General features: G+C 50.0%; 1 protein-coding gene across 4 annotated transcripts in view; it reads right to left on the bottom strand.

Annotated features, from left to right (window-relative positions):
* Positions 1–22,002, bottom strand: part of NACC2 (NACC family member 2) — a 49,294-nt gene that overhangs the window by 4,278 nt on the left and 23,014 nt on the right. The window contains exons 1-3 of one of the 4 annotated variants that reach the window (XM_066562944.1): positions 11,900–12,200; positions 9,568–10,494; positions 1,514–1,681 (exon numbers count right to left, since the gene is read on the bottom strand). In XM_066562944.1, the coding sequence (XP_066419041.1) occupies positions 1,514–1,681; positions 9,568–10,432 (1,033 nt within the window). In that variant the 5' untranslated portion in view covers positions 10,433–10,494; positions 11,900–12,200. Of the gene's footprint in view, positions 1–1,513; positions 1,682–9,567; positions 10,495–10,581; positions 10,876–11,322; positions 11,466–11,899; positions 12,201–22,002 lie in introns of those variants that run through there. The other 3 variants (XM_066562941.1, XM_066562943.1, XM_066562942.1) reach the window with 3 other exon arrangements.

The raw sequence follows: 22,002 nt of genomic DNA, 5'->3' as shown, positions 1-22,002 counted from the left end.
AACAGCCTCAGCCCCTCCCTCAGATGTGCTGTGGTGACTGCAAGCCTTGTTAAAGACCCTTTTTCAGAGAGGGCTGCTCGAGTTTGCTGAATCAACTGTAGCATGAAAAACCAGAAACAAAAGGAAAACACTCCCACTTGGAGAGTTGAGGAAAACTTTCACAGCAGGATCAAGCCCTCCCTCCAGGTCTGAGACAGGAATTAGGGGAGTTTATTTTGTATTTTAAGAGATAAGGCATCAGAGCAAACACCAGCCACCACTGAGGGGAACTTCACTTTAATAAATGAAAAATAACCAGGCAGCCACTATCGGTTAGTGATATTAATCTGCTTTTTTCCAGATTGAAAAATGTAAATCAAGCAGAGTTGCCTCAAACCAATTTGCAGCTCTCACTGTGAAAATAACCTGCACTACTTGATGGTTTTAAGAAGTCTCACATTAAATGGAAATGGGTACAAAATGAATATTCCAGATCCAAAATAAATACTTGTGGTTGTACGCTGTGCTTTGCCTTCCATCAAAGTCCTGTCCTCCATCAGCTGCAAATCTTTGTGGGCATCCCCTGAAATCCTGACTCCTTCTCCAGAATGAAAATGAAATCATGCTACTCACCAAGAGACAAATGACTGGAAGGGAAGAAGAATTGATTTGGATGGACTGTGCTGCCACATGTCCCTTTTGGACCAAGGGCTTTGCAGGGATTAATTAAACCTCCCCACCTGGGGGCACGTCTGGGATGCCCTGCCCAGTCATCCCCACACAGCCACATCCAAGGGAAAAACCCACAGCCAAGCCACTGCAAAGTAAAGCTGGGGGGAGCTTCTAAAAGCAGAATATGATTATTATGATTATTTCCACTGGAATTCGACCCGGTCACTCCAGTTAAACACTTTCTGCGCAGTGCTGGGTGTGCCTGGGCTGGCACAACCACCTGGTTTCACTCCTCCAGCTCTACATTCTCTAACATCTTCCACCTCACACTGGCCAGAAATCTTTTCTAGAGAAGGAGTAAATTCTGTCAGTATTGTAAATTCCCCCCAAAATGAAAATAAAGACAGAAGAAAGGACCAAACCCAATTCCTTCTCCTCCTGCTGCAGCGTTTGACCACTTAGTAAATTTATGAAGAAATTTTACAGGTTTTTCAAAGCTTGTTCATTGACACAGATTTTTATCTCCCTTGCTTTGTAAATCTTGCAATGTGGCAATTTTTGAAGGGGGGGGCTGTTGGGTTTTTAGATCTGTGATTCTAAATGAAAACACATTCACTGCAGCCACACCGAGCAGGAAGAACACAAGCTGCAGAATTCAATTAAAATGCTAAATTAATTCAATTGAATAAATCCTGTTAATGACACATTTTTCTGTCAGCAAATTAAAGGAAACTCGGAACTTTCCAAAAGACCATTGGTGACGAATAATCCAGAAAGACACAGCAAGGGCACACAAGATATGGAGAGCACAACTCCAGAAGGGAAACAGCAGCGATCCAGAGGCATTCCAAGGAGAATCTACCTGCAACCAGCTCGAGTTTCTCGCCAGGATCCCCCTCGGAGTAGAGCTTTGGGTGGCAGCGGTAGCCGATCTGGCTGATGAGGCTGGCAGGGAGCGCCACCAGGTCCCGCCGGATCAGCACACAGGAGCGGTTCTCCAGAGGGATCTGCTCTGCCTTCTCCTGAGCAACTTCAAAGTGAAAAGGGAAAGCTGTTAAAAGAACTTGTCATGACGCTGACGAGGAGGTCAGGGCTGACTTCTTCACGCAGCAGTTGGGAATATTCCCCCCCTCCAGACGTCCAGACATGGGGCAGGTGCCACCTGAAAGCTTGGGAAAATCCCCTGGTCTCCCCCTCCACAGCAGCCTCAGGTTCTGCAAAAGGGATCCTCAGAATCTAATTATGCTTTAACGTCTCCTGAGTCAACAATTTGTGAAAATGGACAGCTCTGCATGGCTGACATCACTCTGCACACGGAGCTGCTGCCCCACACACCCCACGAGGGTGGCAGGAATTTCACCAGGGGTTCTGAACAAGCAGTGAATTGCCCCAGTTTGGTGAACACCTGCAGCAGTTCCATCATTACTTCCCTTGATGGTTTTCCCTGCTGAAGTTAAAATCCAGACCCTGCAGACACCTCTGCTCTGAGAGAGGTCAGCAGAGCCTCTCTGTGCACCCACCAGCCACCTGCAGCCCACCTTCCCTTCCTCTGCCTTCTGCAGGCCAGCTTTCCCTCTCAGTAACAGAAAGAAGCCCCCATCAACAAGGCAAAAAATGTTATTAAGGTGTAGCTTAAAAAAAAATACCAAAATAAAGACCAAAATACCAGATTTTCCCAACCTGCTCTGATGCACCATCTCCAGAGCCCACCACTGCCCAGGAGCAAGCAGTAACATGGAAAAGCTGGAAATACTGGGCTGTCCTGCCAGCACCTCCAAACCTGGGCATTGTGGGCACACAGAGGATTGGTTTGTAAAGCACATTTACAGTCCAAGACCACCAGATTGCTTAAAATGACAATTTTTGACAGCAATGAGGGCTGACCATGCGCATCAACCTCAGGACACAGTGGGAGTCAGCTCCAGGGCTGAACTGCAGCCCAGCTCTGCCATGATCCACCTTTTTTCCCCAAAAACTGTTTGATAACGTGGCAAGTGCCAGGCACAAACCCAAACCCAGCTCTGTGCTCAAAACCTGTCAACACCGAGAGAAGCAGAAACCCCAGCAAGGAGCATTTCTGCACTCAAAACCTGCTCCAGAGGTGTCTTTTCCTGCAATTATCCCCGAGTTCTGGGTTCGCTTTTCCTCCCTGCAGATAAAATAACAAGTTTTGCAGAGTTGCTGCTCAGTAACCCAGGGTGATGGCTCGGGGACAAAGGGAGCAGTGTTCTGCTCTAAGTAGGACACGGCCACGGTGCCCTGCTGGGCTGGGGCATCCCAGGGAGGCTCTGGGGGCATCCCCACCCTCAGGACATGGGCTGGATGGCTCCCTCTGCCCCTGAGGAATGCCAGGAGGGGCTCTGGAATGGCAGGAGGACGGTCCCTGCTCAGGGAGACAGACTCAAGAGCAGCAGAACGACTCTCAGGGTGTTTTTAAACCCTTTGTGCCATCGCAGCCCCATCATCAGTGGGAAATCTGTGCCATTGACGTTCCCAGCTGCAATATTCCCTGCATTCCCAAGCATCCAGAGCCCAGATCCAGCTGCAGATGGGGGTCAGCTCCCACTGAGGGAGAATCTCAAAGACCAGCTCTGTTTTGAGGCCTTTAAAGAGTGATAAGCAAACCATATCCCATAAAATACTGGTATTTTCCAGCTCAAAGACACCAAAAAAAGCAAAGGGACAGTGGGAGGAACCAGTCCTGCTCTGCTGTCCTTCCCAGGCAAGGCAGGGCCACCAGGGCAGCTCCAGGGGAAGACGGGACACCTCAGTCATCTCCCAGAGGCAAAATTTTACTCAGAGGTAAAATTAAATATACAACCCCTAGGAGCTGTATATGTGACCTACACAATCCCACCCCAGCACAGGGCTCTGCCAAGGTTATTAAAAATTACTAAAAATTATTAAAAATTGAATTTTTAATATTTCATTTTTACTCTAACCAATGGCTCAGATCGAAAGGACCCACAATATCCATCAGCACCATACTTCATAAACCAAACTAAAATTCAGCTAAAAAGACCAAGTGCACTTCAACCCACTGCTGGATTTTGGTTACATCTGTCCTGCTAGCTCACTGTCTATAAATCTCATATTAAGCATGGCCATGAATCATTTTGGGGGGCTTTGTTTCCATTCAAGCATTAGCAGAAAATCAACGATACCAAACAAAAAGAGGTTTGGGGCTTTCAGTGGCACCTCCATTGAGCAGATAGCAATCAGTTATGTAAAGGAGCAGGACACAAGAGCCACTTTGGTGCCATGTTTCCACAGAAAGCCACTCTGTTTGGCCTTTCTGCTCCAGAGAACAGGAGAGCATTTGCTTCTAATTAATTTGTATCTTCAGAGGGCAGCGGCTCCTTCCCTTTGAATGAAAGGGCAAACAATGGGAAGTATTGTTAAATACAGTTTTGTTCCTGAACAAGAAAGGAGCTCCCAGCCAGCAGAGAGGGGCAGGAAATCATTACAGAGGAAGCCACCAGAGCTGCCAGCCAAACACTGGAATATTTGATTTATTTGGATATATGCTTTTATCCCAAACTTAGCTGGAGGCTGCAGCTGCAACAGGTGGTGCAGAATGGGAAAAACCCATTTTCCTGCATTTTTCTGGCTGAAGAAACAGCCTCAAACTAACTCACTGGTCCATGCTCCGTGGCTCCAGGCCCTGCATGATGTTGGGGCTCGTGTCCTCCTTATCCCTAAAACAAACTCCAGAGGTCCCTCACAGCCCCTTGGTGCTGAGCCCATGATGCTTGGGTGACATTGGGATTTCTGCATGTCCCACCTGAGCTTTGCTGGGGATGGGCTGCTCAGGTGAGTGATTGGGAATTGCTGGACACACACCCGGCCCCAGCACTCACTCATCTCTTTACTTCCTGACAGCAGGGCTTCAAAATGGGTCATAAAGCTCCAATTCCCACCAGTTTGGGTTCTCCAAACTGCACGTAAACATCAAGGTGCTCCTGTGGGTAAGAAACAACTGCTGCTGGTTTAGGAATGGGAGGTGGAGATACAGAAAGATCAGAGTGATGGAGCCTCACCCAAAAACGGATCCTTACAGAGTCCCAACATGCAACCACACATCTCAAGCCCTGAATAAAAGGCTGGAGATCCCATCTCCACCTGCTTCACCACGGATGCAAACATGTGGATGATCCTTTCTGTACACAGCCAGAAGTCACTTTTCAAACAGCAATATTTTACCATCTCTCTCCCATCAGCTTATTTTCCACTGGCAGTGGGACCACCTCAAAAATATCTTCCCTCCACAGCCTCAGCATCCCCAGCATCTGCTGCAGATGTAAACCTGGAGCAGAGGACACACGCAAGCACCCTGGGATAGATCCATCACAGAGTCCCAACGGGGAGAGTTTACATTTCCCAAATAGTACATTTATACCAACGTACTGAAATGTAGCCTTTGATTTGTGACCTATTTATACAGGGAGGTAATCTGGAATTAGTATAGGAAAAATATTACTGGTTTATAAATACCCCTATCTTGCCTTCGCCTCAGATCTCAGCCAGGAGTGAAACATCTGCCAGCCTAAAATTAAACATCTGTGGTTCAGAGGGAGGAAAATGGGGCTGGAAGTTTAATGCCAAAAAAGGCCAGAGGCTGACTGCCCCCAGCCTGGGGCTCAGCTCCGACCGTGCCAGGGTCAGGATGGGGCACTGCCACCACACAGCCACTCAGCCTGGAAAACACCTCCAAGACCACCAAGTCCAACCTGTGATCAGTGCCCACCTTGTCCCATGAACACACACAGCCAGGCTTTCAGCAGTCTGCAGGTGTCTGAATCCCTCTGCAAAAGCCAAAGGGCTCTGGTGGATAACTGGCGCAGTCCTCTAAAATCCATGAACCGTTTGCTGCTGAGCATCCTCCCTGTGCACAGGCTGGTCCCATGGGGAGCAGGGGGAGCTGGCAGGAGCAGGGGCTGTCCCTGCAGTGGCAGCCAGCTGCTCCATCCCACTGCAATTCCTGTTGTGGCTGCCGTGGTTTGTGATTTACGGGGCTGCAGCGCGCCGTGCCCGGCTCCGCTCGGGATGCTGCACGGGCTGCACCATTTGGGATTCTGGGCTGTTCCTTGCCCTCTTTCCTTACTGTCAGGAATCAGAGGCCAGGAGAGAAAACTATTCTCTCAGCTAATTACCACAACTATTCTATAATGGCTATTTTAGATGAATTTTTAATGAAGTGTGCTCTTGTCAGTTCAGGATTTCATAACTTTCAAGTCCAGCCTTTACATTCCAGCCATTTGCTGCATCAAGATTTTTCCCTTTTCCCTGCAAACCGGTGCAGCAGGAGCAGGGGAGGAGGACGGACCCTTGCACAACTTCTCTGGTGCCTGTCAAAATTAAATTAACTGCATCTGCTCAGCAGAGAGCTGACTGACAAGAACGTGGCTCAGCGCAGAAAAGCGCCGAGCATCTGCAAGTCCTGCTGAAACCCACTTCAGCTCAGGCCCACGACGCTGTAATTAACAGGGATAAAAATACTTTGCTTTTGTTTAATGTTTTCTGGAGTTGTGCGTTCCTCAGATCAGATGCTGGAAACCTCATTAAGTCTCGCTCGTGTCCTCGAGGCCCACATGTTCTCCACACCCAGACCTAGTTCTGGAGTCAGGAGCCATTTTACCGCAGTGCTCCCAGCCTGGCACGGCAAACGTGGCCACTAAACCTGGCCAGAGCCTGGGGGGAAACTGAGGCAGCTTTTCCTACCCCCCTCTGGCAGCTGCCACCCTGCCTGCCAACACCTAAGCCTGACCCTCCTGTGTTTAATCCTGGCCTCATGCTGCTGTTCCTTCTGCAGGTCCAACACTCGTCCCGGTCCCTCACACCAGTGCCACCGCTGCAGGTGGCACCAGCCTCTTCTCCCAGGGTTCCTCCGAGAGGAAACAGCCTCAAACCGTGCCAGAAAAGGTTCAGATTGGACTTCAGGAGGAATTTCTTCATGGAAAAGGTGTTCAGGCATTGGAAGGAGCCGCCCAGGGAGGTTTTGGAGTCCCCATCCCTGGAGGTGCCCAAGGAACAACTGGATGTAATGCTCAGTGCTCCTGGTGGTGTTTGGTCAAAGTTTGATCTTGGAGGCCTTTTCCAGCCTTCACGATCCTGTGATTTGGAGATGTGGATCTGATCCAGCTTTGGAAATTCAGAATGGCTCTGACTACAAAAAGGGGTGAAGAAAATAAATTAAAAACTCCCAGCCTTGGGGCAAGAAGAGGATTGGTGACCCCTCCCAAGGGTGGTGGGTGATGCTGAAGGCAGGTGAGGAGCATCAGCCACCAGTGTCCCACCACACCCTCACCAGCACCAACACTTCAGATGGGGAACAAAAAAGCCCAGAAAAAGAAGGAAAAAAAATCCAGCAACCCTCTCTGAAATTCAGAGCTTCGTCTGCTCTGCTCCTCTTTGGCTTTGTTTTTGTTTTCACAAACAGGGCTCTTGGAAACCTTGGCAATGCCTGGTTTAAAGGGCTCCCCCTCCCCCAGGGCTTTGTGAGGCTGTGGGATCTCCATGCCAGGAGCAGGATTAGCTGCCTTCTCTCTTCCATCTCACAGTTTCATTATTCTGCACCTTTTGAGAGGGTACAGTTTATCCTGAGTAATTAAAACACAGCTAGCTCTACAAGTCCAAACCATAATGGAACAGCTTAGGTTTTACTTTTTGTAACCTGTCTTTTGCATGCCCTCTTTTCCAGGAAGCCTGATACCTATAGCTGCCTTATTTCAAACAGGAAACTCCCCTGAAAGGTGCGGGTGGGGAAGAGGAATTTCAGCAGAAATGTGGGATATTTAGAGCCTTACAACCTGCCTCTTCCCTGCATGGCCTCGGCATCACCACCTGCAGAAAACAAGCAGGAAAACTTGGCTGTGGGATGCCCAGCCCTGGCACAAGGGCTGCAGCATCTCCAGTGACACCTGAGAAAGCTGCTCAGATTTTCACTTTTCCAGCTGGGATGATTCCTGCCCAGCATGGATTAGGGACAGCCTCAGAGCTGCTGCCTCCACCATCCCCAGGCTGGTCCTGTCCTTGCCTTCTGAGCTGGTTTTGTTCTGTTCCTGCAGGAACTGGCCCCGTGACAGGGATGGAAAACACACTCCAAGGGCATGATCCCACTGCTCTGAGGAATAACTGAGGGCAAACCCACATTGCTCACCACAGGTTCTACAGCAGGGAAAAGCAAAATAAACCCAAAGCAAGTGAGCAACAGCAAAATTCCTGTTCAGTCTGACTCCAACAGCAGCCATGGAGGAGACCCTGACCTTGTCCCACCCCTGATCCCACTCCTCTCCTGCCCCATCCCAACCACTGGAACCTGAAGCAGGACAGGGAGAGTACTCAGGCTTTTGAGGTTCACTTCCTACATCTCCTTGTCCACTTCTCTTAACAAATATTTCTAATATTAAAATAGTGAATTTGCCATTTCCCCCTTTTTCATATGACTTAGTAAAACAACACCTTGGAAAATCCTGTTTATCTGCTTGCTGTCTGTCAGGGAACGTGGCAAGAGGATGCTGAGCTCCTGGGATGGGATGGGATGGGATGGGATGGGACAGTGTGTGGGGGTGAGCCCACTCTCAGTACTAAGGAAGCCTACCTGTTTTATGGAACAAAAAATGTCCTATTTGCCAAATCTTGTTCCTTGGTGAAGACTAAAATCAAATGGCTTTGAGGAAAGCTCATCAATGAACCAGAGTTAAAATATTTGCAACATCAGTGCAGCAATTCCAGGAGCCAGAGCAGGGGAAGCAGCTGCAAGCGAGGGGATGCTGCGTGCAGCCAGAGCCAGTGGGAAGATGTCCCTCCCTGGGGAGCTCCTGAGGATCAAAGCTGCTGCCACAAACACCTGCAGCTCCCACGAGGAGGCCACTGGGAGGCTGAGCTTCCATGTGGGACACTGCCAGCCCCATCTGTGCGGGGTGCTGGGAGCTGCTTCCACGGGGGATGCTCACAGGACAGCACCCAGGGGCATCTCCCCTTGGAACTGAGCTCCTGGACCTGCAGCCCCTCTGTCCTGGCTCCTCAGGAGGGTCTGAGCCCTGCAAGGTGCCAGGGAAAGGGGATGTGTGCCCAAGGAAGTGGGAGGGAAAGGAGCTCTTGTGTCCCTGCGCCCACTCTGAGGCTGAGCAGCAGCTCCCAGCCAAGCACCACCAAAGTGAAGCTGCCTCCTCTGTCTGAGACCCGTCAAGGGATTCACACTTATCCCTTAATCCCAAATTCTGGAAGGGCAGCAGAGGGGTTTTACTTAGTTCTTGACACTGTGTTTCTAATGGAGAAATAAAAGAACATCAAGCCCCAAAAATGCTTTTCCCTTTCCGACAGTGATGTGTGGGACAAGGAGAGAGGGGCACTTCAGGCAGTGAGGAAAAAAGTCCATCTTTCCTTCCTGTTGCAGACATTCCTAGTTAACTTCAACAAAAATTATTTCATTTATATTCTCCCTTCCTCCAAATATCCCATGCTCATCACTTTTTTTGGAAACTCTTATTCCAAAAAGCCAGGACAGAAGACAGCTCCCAGAGTGACCACCTGGCCCTGGGCCAAGAGGGTGACCCACGGCAGGTGAGCTCAGCCATCACCGCGGGATGGATGCCACCACCACAGGGCTCGTGCAGCCACCAGGCTCCTCGCTGGCAGCCTCAGCCAAAAAGCAAAGGCTGAGCTGACCCTGGTGGATGATACAGCCTCTCATCTAAAGAATCTCCCAGCTAGGGAGCGATGGCAGGGGAGACCTGCCCATGTCACACCTGGACATCAGCACCAAGCCCACCACGTGGGCAAAAACCAACAAATGAAACCCCCAAAGACAAAAACCCGGTGACCAACCCAAATCTGCCCACAGTGGCTGGACAAGGCCCACACAACCACATCAAGGGGGCAGAAAACCCAAGCAGAGAGAGAACCATCCATTACCAGAGTAACCTCCTGAGGACTTGATGTACATCTGCCCGTACTGCTCCTCCACCATGGTGTCGTAGGCCTCATCATCCTCCTCATCCTCCTCGTTGTGGTAGGAGGTGGGGCTGTCGGTGGTGGGGATGCTGCTGGCGCCGGGGCTGGTGCGCTCTCCCTGGGAGTACTGCACCTGCTGCACGTTGGGCAGCAGCGTGGCCAGGTTGGGCACGCCGTAGTAGGAGACGCGCGACAGCTTCAGGGGCCCCGCGCTGGTGCCGCCGCCGCCGCCGCCGGGCCCGTCCCGAGCTCCAGGCTCCAGGGGCCGCTTGCCGGGCAGGCCGGGCAGGGCCTGCAGCTCCAGGTTCTCGTGTTTGACGCGCGTGAGGAGCGGGATGGGCATGGAGGGGGACATGACGTAGGGCGCCGAGGCCGACTGCAGCTGGTTGCAGGGGCTCTGCGGCTCCGAGCTGGGGTCTTCGATCATGGTGGTCTGAGAGTCACAGTGCGGGGAGCTGACCTTGAACATCAAGTCCGTGCCTTTCTCCACGATGTGCTGGATCTGCAGGAAGCCCGCCGTGTACATCACCACCAGCTGCTCGCTCGCCGCCATGGTCAGCTTGCCGGTGTAGCAGAAGGAGAGGATCTGCTGGAAGCAGGCGGGGGGGACGGTGCCCGGCAGCTCGAAGGCGTTTTTGCTGTTCCCACTGAACAAGTCTCGGAAGTAGAGGCTGCTGGCGGCCAGCACCGCCCGGTGAGCCTTGAAGGCTTGGCCCTTCACCACGATGGAGACATCGCAGTAGAGCCCCAGCAGGCGCTGCTCGTTCAGGCAGCCCAGCACGGTGTTCCCGAAGTTGGGAATCTCTATGTGCAACATCTGCGACATGGCTCAGGATCGGCCGGAGCTCCTCAGACATTCAATGCAGGAATATCCAAAGTAGGGCACATCTGAAAAACGGAGAAGGCAGGGGAGAGAGGAACAAGGTTTTTAGACAGTTCACCAAAGGCAGGCGGGAGCACAGGAACCCACCTTACCCGACATCAAAGGCTCCAAGGCGAGCTCCCAGAGCCAAGGTGGAAAAGCGATCGCTTGCAAAAATTACTTATCGGTGGTTTTGAGCAGCGTTGGGAATGCCATTGGTGGATGGCAAAGGATATTTCAAAAAAAAGCAAGTATTTCCTTCAAGTTGTGGTCTGTTTAAATAAGCACCACTGATTTATTCCCCCGGGAGTTTTTACTTTATGCAGGAAAATCTGAACGATAATGGGAGAGAACAGTAAAGCAAACGAAAGGCAGTCAGACAGATCTCGGTAGCATTATATAAGAAACACAACAACCAGCAGCTATGTTGAAACTACAGAAAAGATATTTATAAAACAATGTGCCATTCTGCCCGAAATAAATACAGGATTCTGCCGGAGCGAGAGCTCCCAGGAAAAAGCACTTTGAAAAGCAATCTTCCCATTTGCACCAGAAAGAGGGAGCGTTTCAACAGTTAAACCCCTTCTCAACAGATTTATCCTCCAACAAAACGAAGCTTATCTCCAAATTAAGCCAGATATTTGAGCCCCAATAAAACAAACCAACGTGCCTGCCGCAGCGAGCCGCCTACCAAGTTGTCTTCTTATTTTCCTCCCCCAGACGCCGAGCGGGGCAGGGGGAGCCCCAGCCCAGCCCCCGGCGCCCCCGGTACCGGCAGCGCGGACCCTCCGAGCCAGCCCGGGCTGGGGGCGGCTCCGCAGCCCGCCCCGGCCGCTCTCCGGGGCCAGCTGTACCTTTTGGCCATGGGCAGAATCCCTGCTCCCAGCTCCCAGAAGCAGAGGCTGGCGCTGGAAGGGCGCCGGGAGGTGCGCAGAGCCCGAGCAGGTAACGCTGGTGCAGCCTGGGCGCTGAAACTCCAGCGGAGCAAATCACTGCGGATGCACCGAGCCCAGACCCCCCCGTGCTCCCTCCCCAAACACTCCAGGAGATTTAAAATCCTGCAATACCACTGAAGAAAAACTACCTTTAACTAATACTGAAAGCTCAGAAGAGCGATTTTTTTTTTTATTAAAAAAAAAAAAGGAGAAAAAAAATTAGAAGTTTATCTGAGAAAGATAAAAAAAAAAATCTCTGGAAAGAAAATAATAACCCACAAAGAGCTGCTCTGTTCCCATTGCCGAGGGGAAAAAAAAAAAAAAAGTCCTATCTGCAAGGCCACGGGGTAACAGGAAGAAAAGGGAACACACTCGGAGCCAATTTAATTGTATCTGCATGGTTAAAAAAAAAAAAAAAAAAAAAAAAAAAGGGGAAAAAAAAATCTTCCAAGCGAGGAAGTTCGCGGTGCCTTCGCCTGGCCGGGAGCGAACGTACCTTGAGCAGCGGCCGCTGCCGAGGGGCTCCGGTGCCCCGAGTGCCCGGGGGAGGGGGAAAATAAAATATAGTATCAAGAGCTAGGTTTGTATCTGCTGGAGCTCGAGCTTTTACCAAGTCAAATCTCCCCGGCAGCGCACAGCATCTAAATGAATAGGCCGGATGCAGATTAACATTCAGGCTGCTCTCTGCAATGAATAGAGCCCTTTGATTAGGGACCTGAAGTAAATGCCAGTTTCAAACCGAAGCTTTAAAAACAGAGAAATATCAGTGCCAGAGGAATGCTCTCAGTGTTGGTACAAGACAGACTTTTGATGAGTCACTGCAATGCAAACAAAGATGGCAGAAATACTGTACTGTATGCTGATGAAATGCTTAGTGGTGCCACGGCAACTGAGACAGGTTTTAAATTTATAGTGCAGTTTTGCATATGAATTACGCTGTAAACTGCCTCCCCTGCCATCTAGTACATCCAGAGTGTCAAAGCATTTAAACTATTCCAAACAGTCTGCAGAGCTGGCACTGCTGCTGGTTAACTCCTGCGGCCAGGGGAAGGCAGGGAGCAGGGCTGGTGAGCATCCCCTGCATCCCCCCAGCACCCTCCTGTACCCCCTGCATGTCCCCAGCATCCTCCTGCATCCTGAGCATCCCCTGCATCCCCCCAGCATCTTCCTGCATCACCCCTGCATGGACTCAGCATCCTCCCTGCACTACCCCCACATGCCCCCAGCATCCTCCTGCATCCCTCCAGCATCCTCTGCATCCCCCTCAACAACCCCTGCATCCCCCCAGCATCCTCCCACCTGGCCCAGCATCCCACCCTGAGAGCTCCCCAAAAGCACCTGCCCAAAAGCACAGCTTTGGGAATGCCCAAATTAAAGGTGCTCCTTGGGCAGCCACAGTCCTGCTTCCTGTCCCCCCCCAGATCCCCCCCCCAATACAAGAAAGCCTTTCAAATGCAGGAAAAATGTTTACCCCTTGGGGAAAGCTTCTTTCAGTCTGTGGCTGAATCCACTAAAAGCAAATCCATTTGCTTAAGTAATGAAATCCCAGTCACATTGTCTCCTGGATTCAGATTTTAAATTACCTTCGCATTTATTGAGCATGTTTGGTGCTTTTTTCTGGGAAAGAGGGTGGGGCCTCCCTTTGCTTATTTCTCCTTTGCCCAGAGCGTTTTTCCTCGTGCCTTTGGCCTCGGGTTTGGTTCAATTGCTGTGCTCTGATGGTCACACACAGTTAAAATTCCAGGGATGAGAGGTGAGGCCATCCCCAGAGCAGGATAACTGCAGGGAGCACAGGGCTGGTGATGCTCCAGCCTGACCCTTCCCTCCTGATCCTGCTCACAGCTCCACTTCCACGTCCTGAGGGATGTTTGGTGCATGAGGTTCAAGCCCAGGGCAGGGAAGTGCTGCTCTCCCAGCAAAGCCCTGTGACATGGGTGCCCCAAATCCCACAGGACCTGCAGCCCCACGGAGCCTGGAGAGCCCCACTGCTCCCATTCCCTGCCTTGGGAATGCTCCCCACACTCAGGAGGTCACTGGGGTCCCTGCCTGGTGCTGCTGAGAGGGGACCAAGGTGACATTCCACGAGGAGATCAGAGGTGACACCACAACGACCAAGCCTGAGAGCCCAAAACCTCTCCCAAGCACGACAGCACCCACCTCTGCTGGAGAAAGGATGGAATCCGCCCTGGCAAACAAAGATCCCCTCTGGATCTGTGAAAATTACTGAGAAATACCCGAGTTAAAGAAAAAACATCACTGCTCAGGCACCTAAGGAAGCCTCATCCTTCCACGAGGATGGGAAGAACACGGGTGGAGAAGGATTTCCTCCTCTTCTCTTCCAGGAAGGGCTCCCTCAGAGCTGGAGAAGACACCAGGGAGGCCTTGGATGGACCTCCTTGGACCCAGCAGGGCAGGGTGTGTGGGACCAGCCAAGGACAGCTCGGTAGCACAGAACAAGCCAAACTTAAAATAAATATCAATTATTAATATTACTTAGAATTTGCTCTATAAGCAAACAGGCTTGTCAGGAGCAACCCCTGTCTCTCCCTAAAAGCACCAAATTGGGCTGGTTTAGGGAATGTTTTAAGCCAGAGAGAAGCAACAAAGTGCCCCAGCATCCCAAATCTTTGGCAAACCTCAGATAAAACCTCCCAGGAGAGTTTGAACCAAGATGCTGGACACAACTGGTCCCTCCCAAAATGCAGCTCCCAGGGAAATGGAGGGGAAGTAACAGTGCTTGGTTTAGAAAGAGCATCAAGGAACAGGAGCAAAGCCACACAAGGAAGCTGCAGAAGCCCAAACCACCCCAATAAACCATCAACCAGGACTGCTGGAATTTTCCCTTCTTCCTCCCTCTGCCCCTTTCCTTTTTATGACCAGAATACATTAAAAAAGCCTCCCAAAACCCAACCCAAAACCACCAACAACCCCAAATCATAAAGAAATAAAATAAAACAGTCTTGAAAGCCCAGGAGAATCTGCTCACCACCAAACCTCACATTCCCTAAAAACAACAGCAACAAAAAAACTAGTGAGATTAGACAGCAAATGCAATAAAGCTTGATAATTTCTAACTTTAAAATTCCTCTATTAAATATGATCATTTTTCTTTTAAATAGAGCACCAAGAGACTTTTGAAGGGTTTGAAATGGCTTCAGCCCATCTGACACAGGAAGAGCTGTGCTGCAGGAGAAATGACCTTTGCAATTACAGATGTAAACTGTATTTTTCCAGTCTCATCTCCCAAGCTGAGCTGTGTCCCAAGGTGCAGGAGGAGCCCCCAGCATGACCATGACCCCAAAAAATCCAGTTCCCTTTGGCCTGGAGTGCCCTACAGGTGACAGACCATCAACAGGACATCTCCAAATGGGAAAACTTGGATAAAACTGGATTAAAACCAGACAAACATCCCCCACCTTGAACATTTTACAAATGTGACCATTCAAGCAAAACATCATTTTGTTTTCTGATGGCAGCCTCTTTCTCCAGGAGGATAATTTGTACATCTCTGCCTGATTTTTGTAAAGTCATAGCCTTTGTCACAAGATGTTCATAAAAAATGCAGCTGTTATTTGAGACAACTTCCAGGAGAGTTTGGGAATTCTCAGTTTCTGCATTCATCTGCTTCGGGGGAAAGAAAAAAGCAGGTTTGCTCTTTTCCAAACTAATTCCCTGCTCTGAGGCCTGAAAGGTCAGGGCGAGGCGACAGCAACAAAGGAAAAAAGCATCGACCTAGAATGAGATGCTGCCATCAGAGCTCCCCCAGGAGTAATCAGAAATAATTAGATAATGTATTTAAATTGGCTTTTTTTTCTTAGCCAAACAACAGAGAGACTGGGTGGAGAATCATTTCCCCAAAACCCCCCAGATATCCCCCAAGTCCTGCAGCTCCCCAGGAAGGTGAGCTGGGCAGCAGCTGGGACAGGGACAAAGGGACAGGGACCCTCTGGGGCTGGGAGACAAAGCAGCCAAAGGCTTCCACCCCCCCAGCCAAAGCCCCAGGAAAGAAAAGAGCTGAAAAGTCCTGCCCTTGAAGGCCCCAAAGGGTCAAAGGAAACTTCCCTTTCTTCTGTAAATGAGGAGAGAGGGGGGGAAAATCCCACCCTTGGATTTGAGGCTGGCAGGGGGTCCTCAAAGCCACCCAATCCCCCAGGCACAGGGGTGGCACCTGCCCTGCTCTCACTGCAGGGTTTGGGGGTTATTTCCCCATTTTTTAATGTAAAGGAAATGTAAAAACCCAAGAGAAAATATGCAACAGCTCACTGCAAACTCAGTGGCCAAGTGTCGTTCCCCGAGCCCGGAGATGCTGTAATGCCTCAAATAAAATAGAGAGTTAAATAAAATAGAGTTCAGTAAACTAAAGAGTTAAATAAAATAAATAGCCAAATAAAATGCACTTCGGGTCTAGGCTGAGCATATTCCCCCCACCCCTGCATCACAGGCTGTGCCAGGGAGCCAAGGAGCCAAATTGCAAAGTCTGCACCCCCACCCCAACAACTGAGCATCCCCTCTTCCAGGTGAGAAAATCCAGGAGGGCAAGGGACAGGGATTGGAGCACAGGTTTGGATTCCTGCACAGGGTGGAGAAAACAAGGTTAAGTTCAGTAATCAAATGGCAATGAGCCTCCTCTCCTGCAGCACTGGTATCTGCAGCTCCAAAGTATTTATTTTTGAAATGCTGCAAGTGGCAAGCGGCGCGGACAGACCCTATTTTTAGTGTAGCAGCCAGTGGCAATGGGTGAAAGAAGATTATTTCTGCCTTATTAAGAGCAGAAAGTGAATTTGCAAATATTACTCAGTAACACACGGGCAGCCCCCACGCAGCAGACATGCAGCACGGAGCCACCACGGCTCCAGAGCCCGCAAAGTTCACACAGAAAGTGCAGCCCCAGAGGCTGGGCATTGGAAAATGGGGGGAAAAGGTGGAAAAGTGAATTAAAATCCCGCTGATGCCGCAGCTCAGGAGGTGTGGGCAGCCCCACTGCCAGGGGATGGGGACTGGGTGCTCAGTTTGGGACCCTGGCACTGCCCTGGGGGCTCTCCAAACATCTCCTCTGGGGACCTGGCACAGCCCCGAGGGGTCTCTGCCCAGGGAGCCTGGCACAGCCCCAAGGGGTCTCTCCTTGGGGACCCTGGCACAGTCCTGGGGGCGCTTCCTGGGAACCCTGGTACAGCCCAGAGGGTCTCACCCCAGTTCCCCATCACCGCCCTTAGGGTCTCTGTGGGGAACCCAGCACAGTCCCGAGGGTCTGTCCCCAATCCCCAGCACAGTCCCGAGGGTCTCTTTGCAGGGACCCCGACACTGCCCCAAGGGTCTCTCCCAGTTCCCCAGCACAGCCCTGAGGGTCTCTCCCCAAACCCTGGCACAGTCTCGAGGGTCTCCCCCAATCCCCCCGAGGGTCTCACCCCAATCCCCCAGCACAGCCCCAAGGGTCTCCCCCAGTTCCCCATCACTGCCCCGAGTGTCTCTCCCCAACCCCTGGCACAGCCCCGAGGGTCTCTTTGCAGGGACCCCGCACAGCCCCGTGTCCCCCTGGTGCCAGCACAGCTCCGAGGGTCTCTCCCCAATCCCTGGCACAGTCCCCAGGGTCTCTTTGCAGGGACCCCGGCACAGCCCCGGGGGTCTCTCCCAGTCCCCATCACATCCCCGAGGGTCTCTCCCAGTCCCCATCACATCCCCGAGGGTCTCTCCCAGTCCCCCATCACATCCCCGAGTGTCTCTCCCAGTCCCCCAGCACAGCCCCGGGGGTCTCTCTGCAGGGACCCGGCCCAGCCCCGTGTCCCCTCCCCGGTGCAGCCCGGCTCTGTCCCTCTGTCCTGCTGCAAGGTGAGTCACCGTCCCCGGGAGCACCGCGGCTCCTCGAGGTCACCCACCCGGCAGCTCCGAAAGTGCCGTCATTCAGCCAAGGCAAAGCGTGCTTTTGCCATTATTATTTAATTAGGCTTTCTTTTTTTTTCTTTCCCCCTTCCCTAAAACTGATCTTAAGAGCTCTCAAAGCAAAGAGAAGCAAAAATAGAAAATGCAACATTTTAATTTTTTTTTTTTTTTCTCTCTCTCAGATTGCTGCAAGGGGAAGGGAGAAGGGAGAGACATGGCTAGAAAATACAATTATTCTGCAGAACGGAGTATTTTGCCATCTAATAAAAAGTCAAGACCCCGAGTAAGTTATGGCCACAGGAAAGCACAGAGCACCCCATCACCCTGTCTGCAGCATCCCATCACAAGCACTAATTCCCATCCGTAACACATCAAAAAAGACAAGTGCCATGCTGAATCCTATTCTCCTCACTCCTAGTACACAACAGCAGAGCTAGCAATATATAACATGCATGACTCAGTCCTAGCACCGTGCCACTACGGAACAGAAAGCTTTAAAATAAAGTAAATATCTTAAAAGGTCAATTAAAAAAAGCTTACAAAACATCAGACGCTGCTTCTCGCTAGAGCTCATTACCTAGTATGGTGGAGCTGCCTGTGTGTTTTTTTTTCTTGTGCAAGTTAGTCTGTGAGTCAGCATTAACACACATGAGAACATCAGGAATACTGCCTAGTTCTGATGCAATGGAGGTTGTAAAAAAAAAAAAAAAAGAAGAAGAAGAAGAAGAAATCGCACTCGGTTTGGACAGGAGCCTGTAATTCAATTGCCTTTACTTTTCAATTACTGCATAGCCTACCCTGACCAACCTGCAGAGGGGAAGGAAACTTTGCTTACATCTCTGTCTTAAAATTAATGACTTTTACTTTTGGCTACAGCTTATTCTCCCTGCTTTAAAAAAAAAAAAAAAAAAAGACATAGTATAATTAACCCTTCAAGGGCAGCTGAGCCCGTGCAGCAATTGGGATCTTTGTGGTTTTGTAGGAATTTCAGGGCTGCCAAAAAGTTCTGGTGAAGGGAGACATTTATGCATTAAACTTTTAATACTCAATAAAGCAAAGCTACAATTGCATCTGAGCTTGATCTTTAATGGAAAGAGGAGCTTGCAGACAAGGGAAGTTAGAGACTGCAGAAATTTAACTCTGTGCTTCTGGGCTCAGACAGGCAAATACGAGACTGCACAGGAGCTTCTTCAAAAATGAGGGGCTTGGTGATCCAGCAAAACCCCTGACAAATCCAAAATTGGTGACACGAGGTGGCCACCCCAGCCTGACACCCACTTTGCCCAGACAGAGCTGAAAATCTGCTTTTTTTATATACTGCATTTACTGCTTGTAGTCCAGCAAAGAATTCCCTGTCCCCCCTTTTCCTGGGGGAAAAACCCCCCCAAGGCTGATCCCTGCTCCCAGGAGCATTGAGTACAGGAGCCTCAACACCGACTTTTCATTTCTGCCTCCTCTCCTCCTGCAGCAAAACCCCTCACTGGGGGCAACAAACTGTGCCCAAAGCTTCAGAATGTGCCTATTTCTGTATCACACCCTAAACCACCCCCAGACAATGCTGCAGCCCAGAATATTGTATTATATATACACTGCTGATGATTATAGATATGGAATATTATAATATAGATGATGTATGATCAATATATTGTTTTTATATATATGTATAAAGCATATTTTATATATATATATATATATATATATATATATATATATTATACTAAACTATGTCCACCAACATCTGACAAGTTCTGAGCTGCTGGGAGAGCCCTCTAAAATCTGGGGTTTTTTTTAATCTCTGCAGCAGGGAGAGGTCAGAGGTTGGAGTGAGAAAGTCTCCCCAGTGCTCACAACCTGAGCTGGTCCCACACCAACAAACACTGACCAAGCCCCAAAAATATAAACAGGTCTATCTAATTCATACAGACTCATAATCCAGTGAAACACAAAAAAATGCCAAACCCCCGTTTAGTTAGCTGGTTGTTTTCATGAGCAGACACAAACACTGCAAAACCCTTTCTTCTTTCCAAGTATAAATACTTATTAATGGTGATTAACCAACACAGAAGCCTCTAATATTAGAGATCACTCACTTCTGCAGCCTCTCCTGCAGGCAAGGGTCTGTCTCAAACCAGTATGAGCCTGGTGGGGTTATTTTTCCTTAAAGCATGTGGGATACTTGAATACAGATGAATTGAGTTTTAAAGGAAAAAAACCCAAGCAGCAACTTCTGGGCCAAGTTCTTGTGTGCCAAACTTTTCAACTGCCACAGCACAGCTCGACAGTGTTTCAAAAGAATTTAAGCACTGTTTTGAATACTGCTGACAATCTTCCTCATCAAAATTTGTAATTTAAATACCTCAAATCTGAAAAGCACGCTCCCTGGGGCATGCTTCATTCTCCCTCCCCACCACCCACCCTCCCCAAGCCCCATTTGGAATAAAATCCATTGCTTTCTGTATCTGGCGGGGTTTTCCCCCCTCCTGCAGCCCCCCAGCATCCTCTGCATCCCACAGGGATCCCAGCAGAGCTGGTTCTGCAGGGCAGCCCTGGGTGGAGCCTCTGTGTGCACCCCAAAACACAGAGCCCCCTTCCTCTTTCACAGCTCTCGAGGCTGCTTTAGAGATAAAACCAGTCACTGGTTTAGAGATAAGATCAGTCACTGGTTTAGAGATAAAATCACTGATTTAGAGCTAAGTCCAATTAGTGATTTAGGGCTAAAACAGTCACTGATTTAGGGCTAAAACCAGTTAGTGATTTAAAGCTAACACCAGTTAGTGATTTAGAGTTAAAACCAGTAACTGATTGAAAGCTAAAACCAGTTAGTGATTTAGGGCTAAAACCAGTTGCTGATTTAGGGCTAAAACCAGTTGCTGATTTAGAATTCAACCCAGTTAGTGATTTAGGGCTAAAACCAGTGCCTGGTTTAGGGCTAAAGCCAGTTAGTGATTCAGAATTAAAACCAGTGATCAATTTAAAGCTAAAACCAGTGACTGATGTAGGGCTAAAACCAGTTAGTGATTTAGAATTAAAACCAGTAACTGATTTTGGGCTAAAACCAGTAACTGATTTAAAGCTAAAACCAGTAACTGATTTTGGGCTAAAACCAGTAACTGATTTAGGGCTAAAACCAGTAACTGATTCAGGGCTAAAACCAGTTGCTGATTTAGAATTAAACCCAGTTACTGATCTAAAGCTAAAAGCAGGCAGTCCTGACTCCTACCCCCAGAAGGGGTTAATCCAAGGAGCCCCATTCCCACCTCTCTGCTCTCCAGTGGATGAGATGCTCCTTCAGACGTGTCAATAACCCCCCAAATAATTCCCTAATCCCGGAGGAGCAGCTGAAGGAATGTCTTGGGGTGGCAGTGCCGGGGGAGCAGCAGCTCCATTTTGGCAGGATTTGTGTTTAAGATTCCCTCCCATGGCTGCAAAGCACCTTGAAAGGTCGGCGAGCGCTTTCATATTCTCACATCCATCCCCGGCGCTGCCGCAGACGAAACGGATTGACCTAGACAAGAACTGCAACAGCCTCGCTGAAATAATCCATCAGCAGCCCTCAGCTGCAGCCTCCTTTGTCATGGGAACGCCGGGGAATCTCACCTACCTACTGCAGCCGAGAGGGGCTGGAGAGCCTTTAAATCCCAGCCCTGCTCTCCTGGGATGCAACCAAAGCCGGGCGAGCCGGCACGCAGCACCGATCCCTCCATGTTCCAAAGCCTGTGCCCATTACCCAACTCATTAAAGACAGTGATACTTTGTAACACACTCTAATCTTTAATATTCATAGCTTGCTTCATTTGCATATCATGCCATAAATAGTTGGAGCAGAGGTAAAACACAAAGCGCTCCACTTGCATTTCTAATTATGCCTAAAATCAAATGTAAATCACAACACAGCCAAGACACAGAAAATATTAAATTTGCTGGCTCTCAGTTAAAAATTTTTAAACATCCCCCCCCTCCCAATCATGCTCACAAACCCAATTATTTTTAAAAAGAAAAATCAAAGGGGCTCACGCTGTCTGTTCTCAAAGAGGAGCTGACACATCCCAGCCCCAGCCCTGGCGAGGGACCCAGCAGCATTCCCCCAGTGCCAGCCCATCTCCCCAAAACCACCCCCAAAAACCTGCCCTGCCCTTCCCACGGGGCTGGGCTGCAGCTGCCCATTTAACCTTGGTCTCTGGAGGAACATCAGGAGCCTTTTGCTCCGGGGTGCCTGGGAAAGCTGATCCCAGGCAAAGGAGGCAAATTTGAAACATCAGCTCAAATCTGAACTTGTGCTAATTGGGCTGGCTGGAGGTCAGGGCTTTGGGTTTGGGAAGGAGAAAGCCCTGGGGCTGGGAGCTGCTCAGTCCCGAGGTTTAACGAGGGAAGTTTTGGGGTGCTGGCACTCAGCAGCTCCGTGTCCAGAAGGAAACAAACAATTCCTGCTCACAATGTACCAAAAGCAGGCAGAGGCAGCACAGGCAGCTCCTCCCTGCTGTGTTTTCTCCTGGAACATGGAAGAGCCCTCAGAGGCAGGAGCTGCCCCTCAGTGGGACACCAGTCCTGTGGAAAAGGCTCAAGACCCCATTTCAGCCCTGCCAGGGAAAGGTTTGGCCTCAGTGAGCCCTGTGCTCTCTCCAGACACATCCCAAATATCAGCCCTGTTTGTGGGAGCTGCAGCAAATTCACTGCCTCCCCCAGAAAGGATCCTGGGGAGTGATGTGGAGCTGGCAGTGGCTC

Source organism: Molothrus aeneus, chromosome 19 (assembly GCF_037042795.1).
Source record: "Molothrus aeneus isolate 106 chromosome 19, BPBGC_Maene_1.0, whole genome shotgun sequence".
NCBI classification, from domain to species: domain Eukaryota; kingdom Metazoa; phylum Chordata; class Aves; order Passeriformes; family Icteridae; genus Molothrus; species Molothrus aeneus.
Note: the sequence above shows the minus strand (reverse complement) of the source record. Positions and strands in the feature narration are given on the sequence as shown.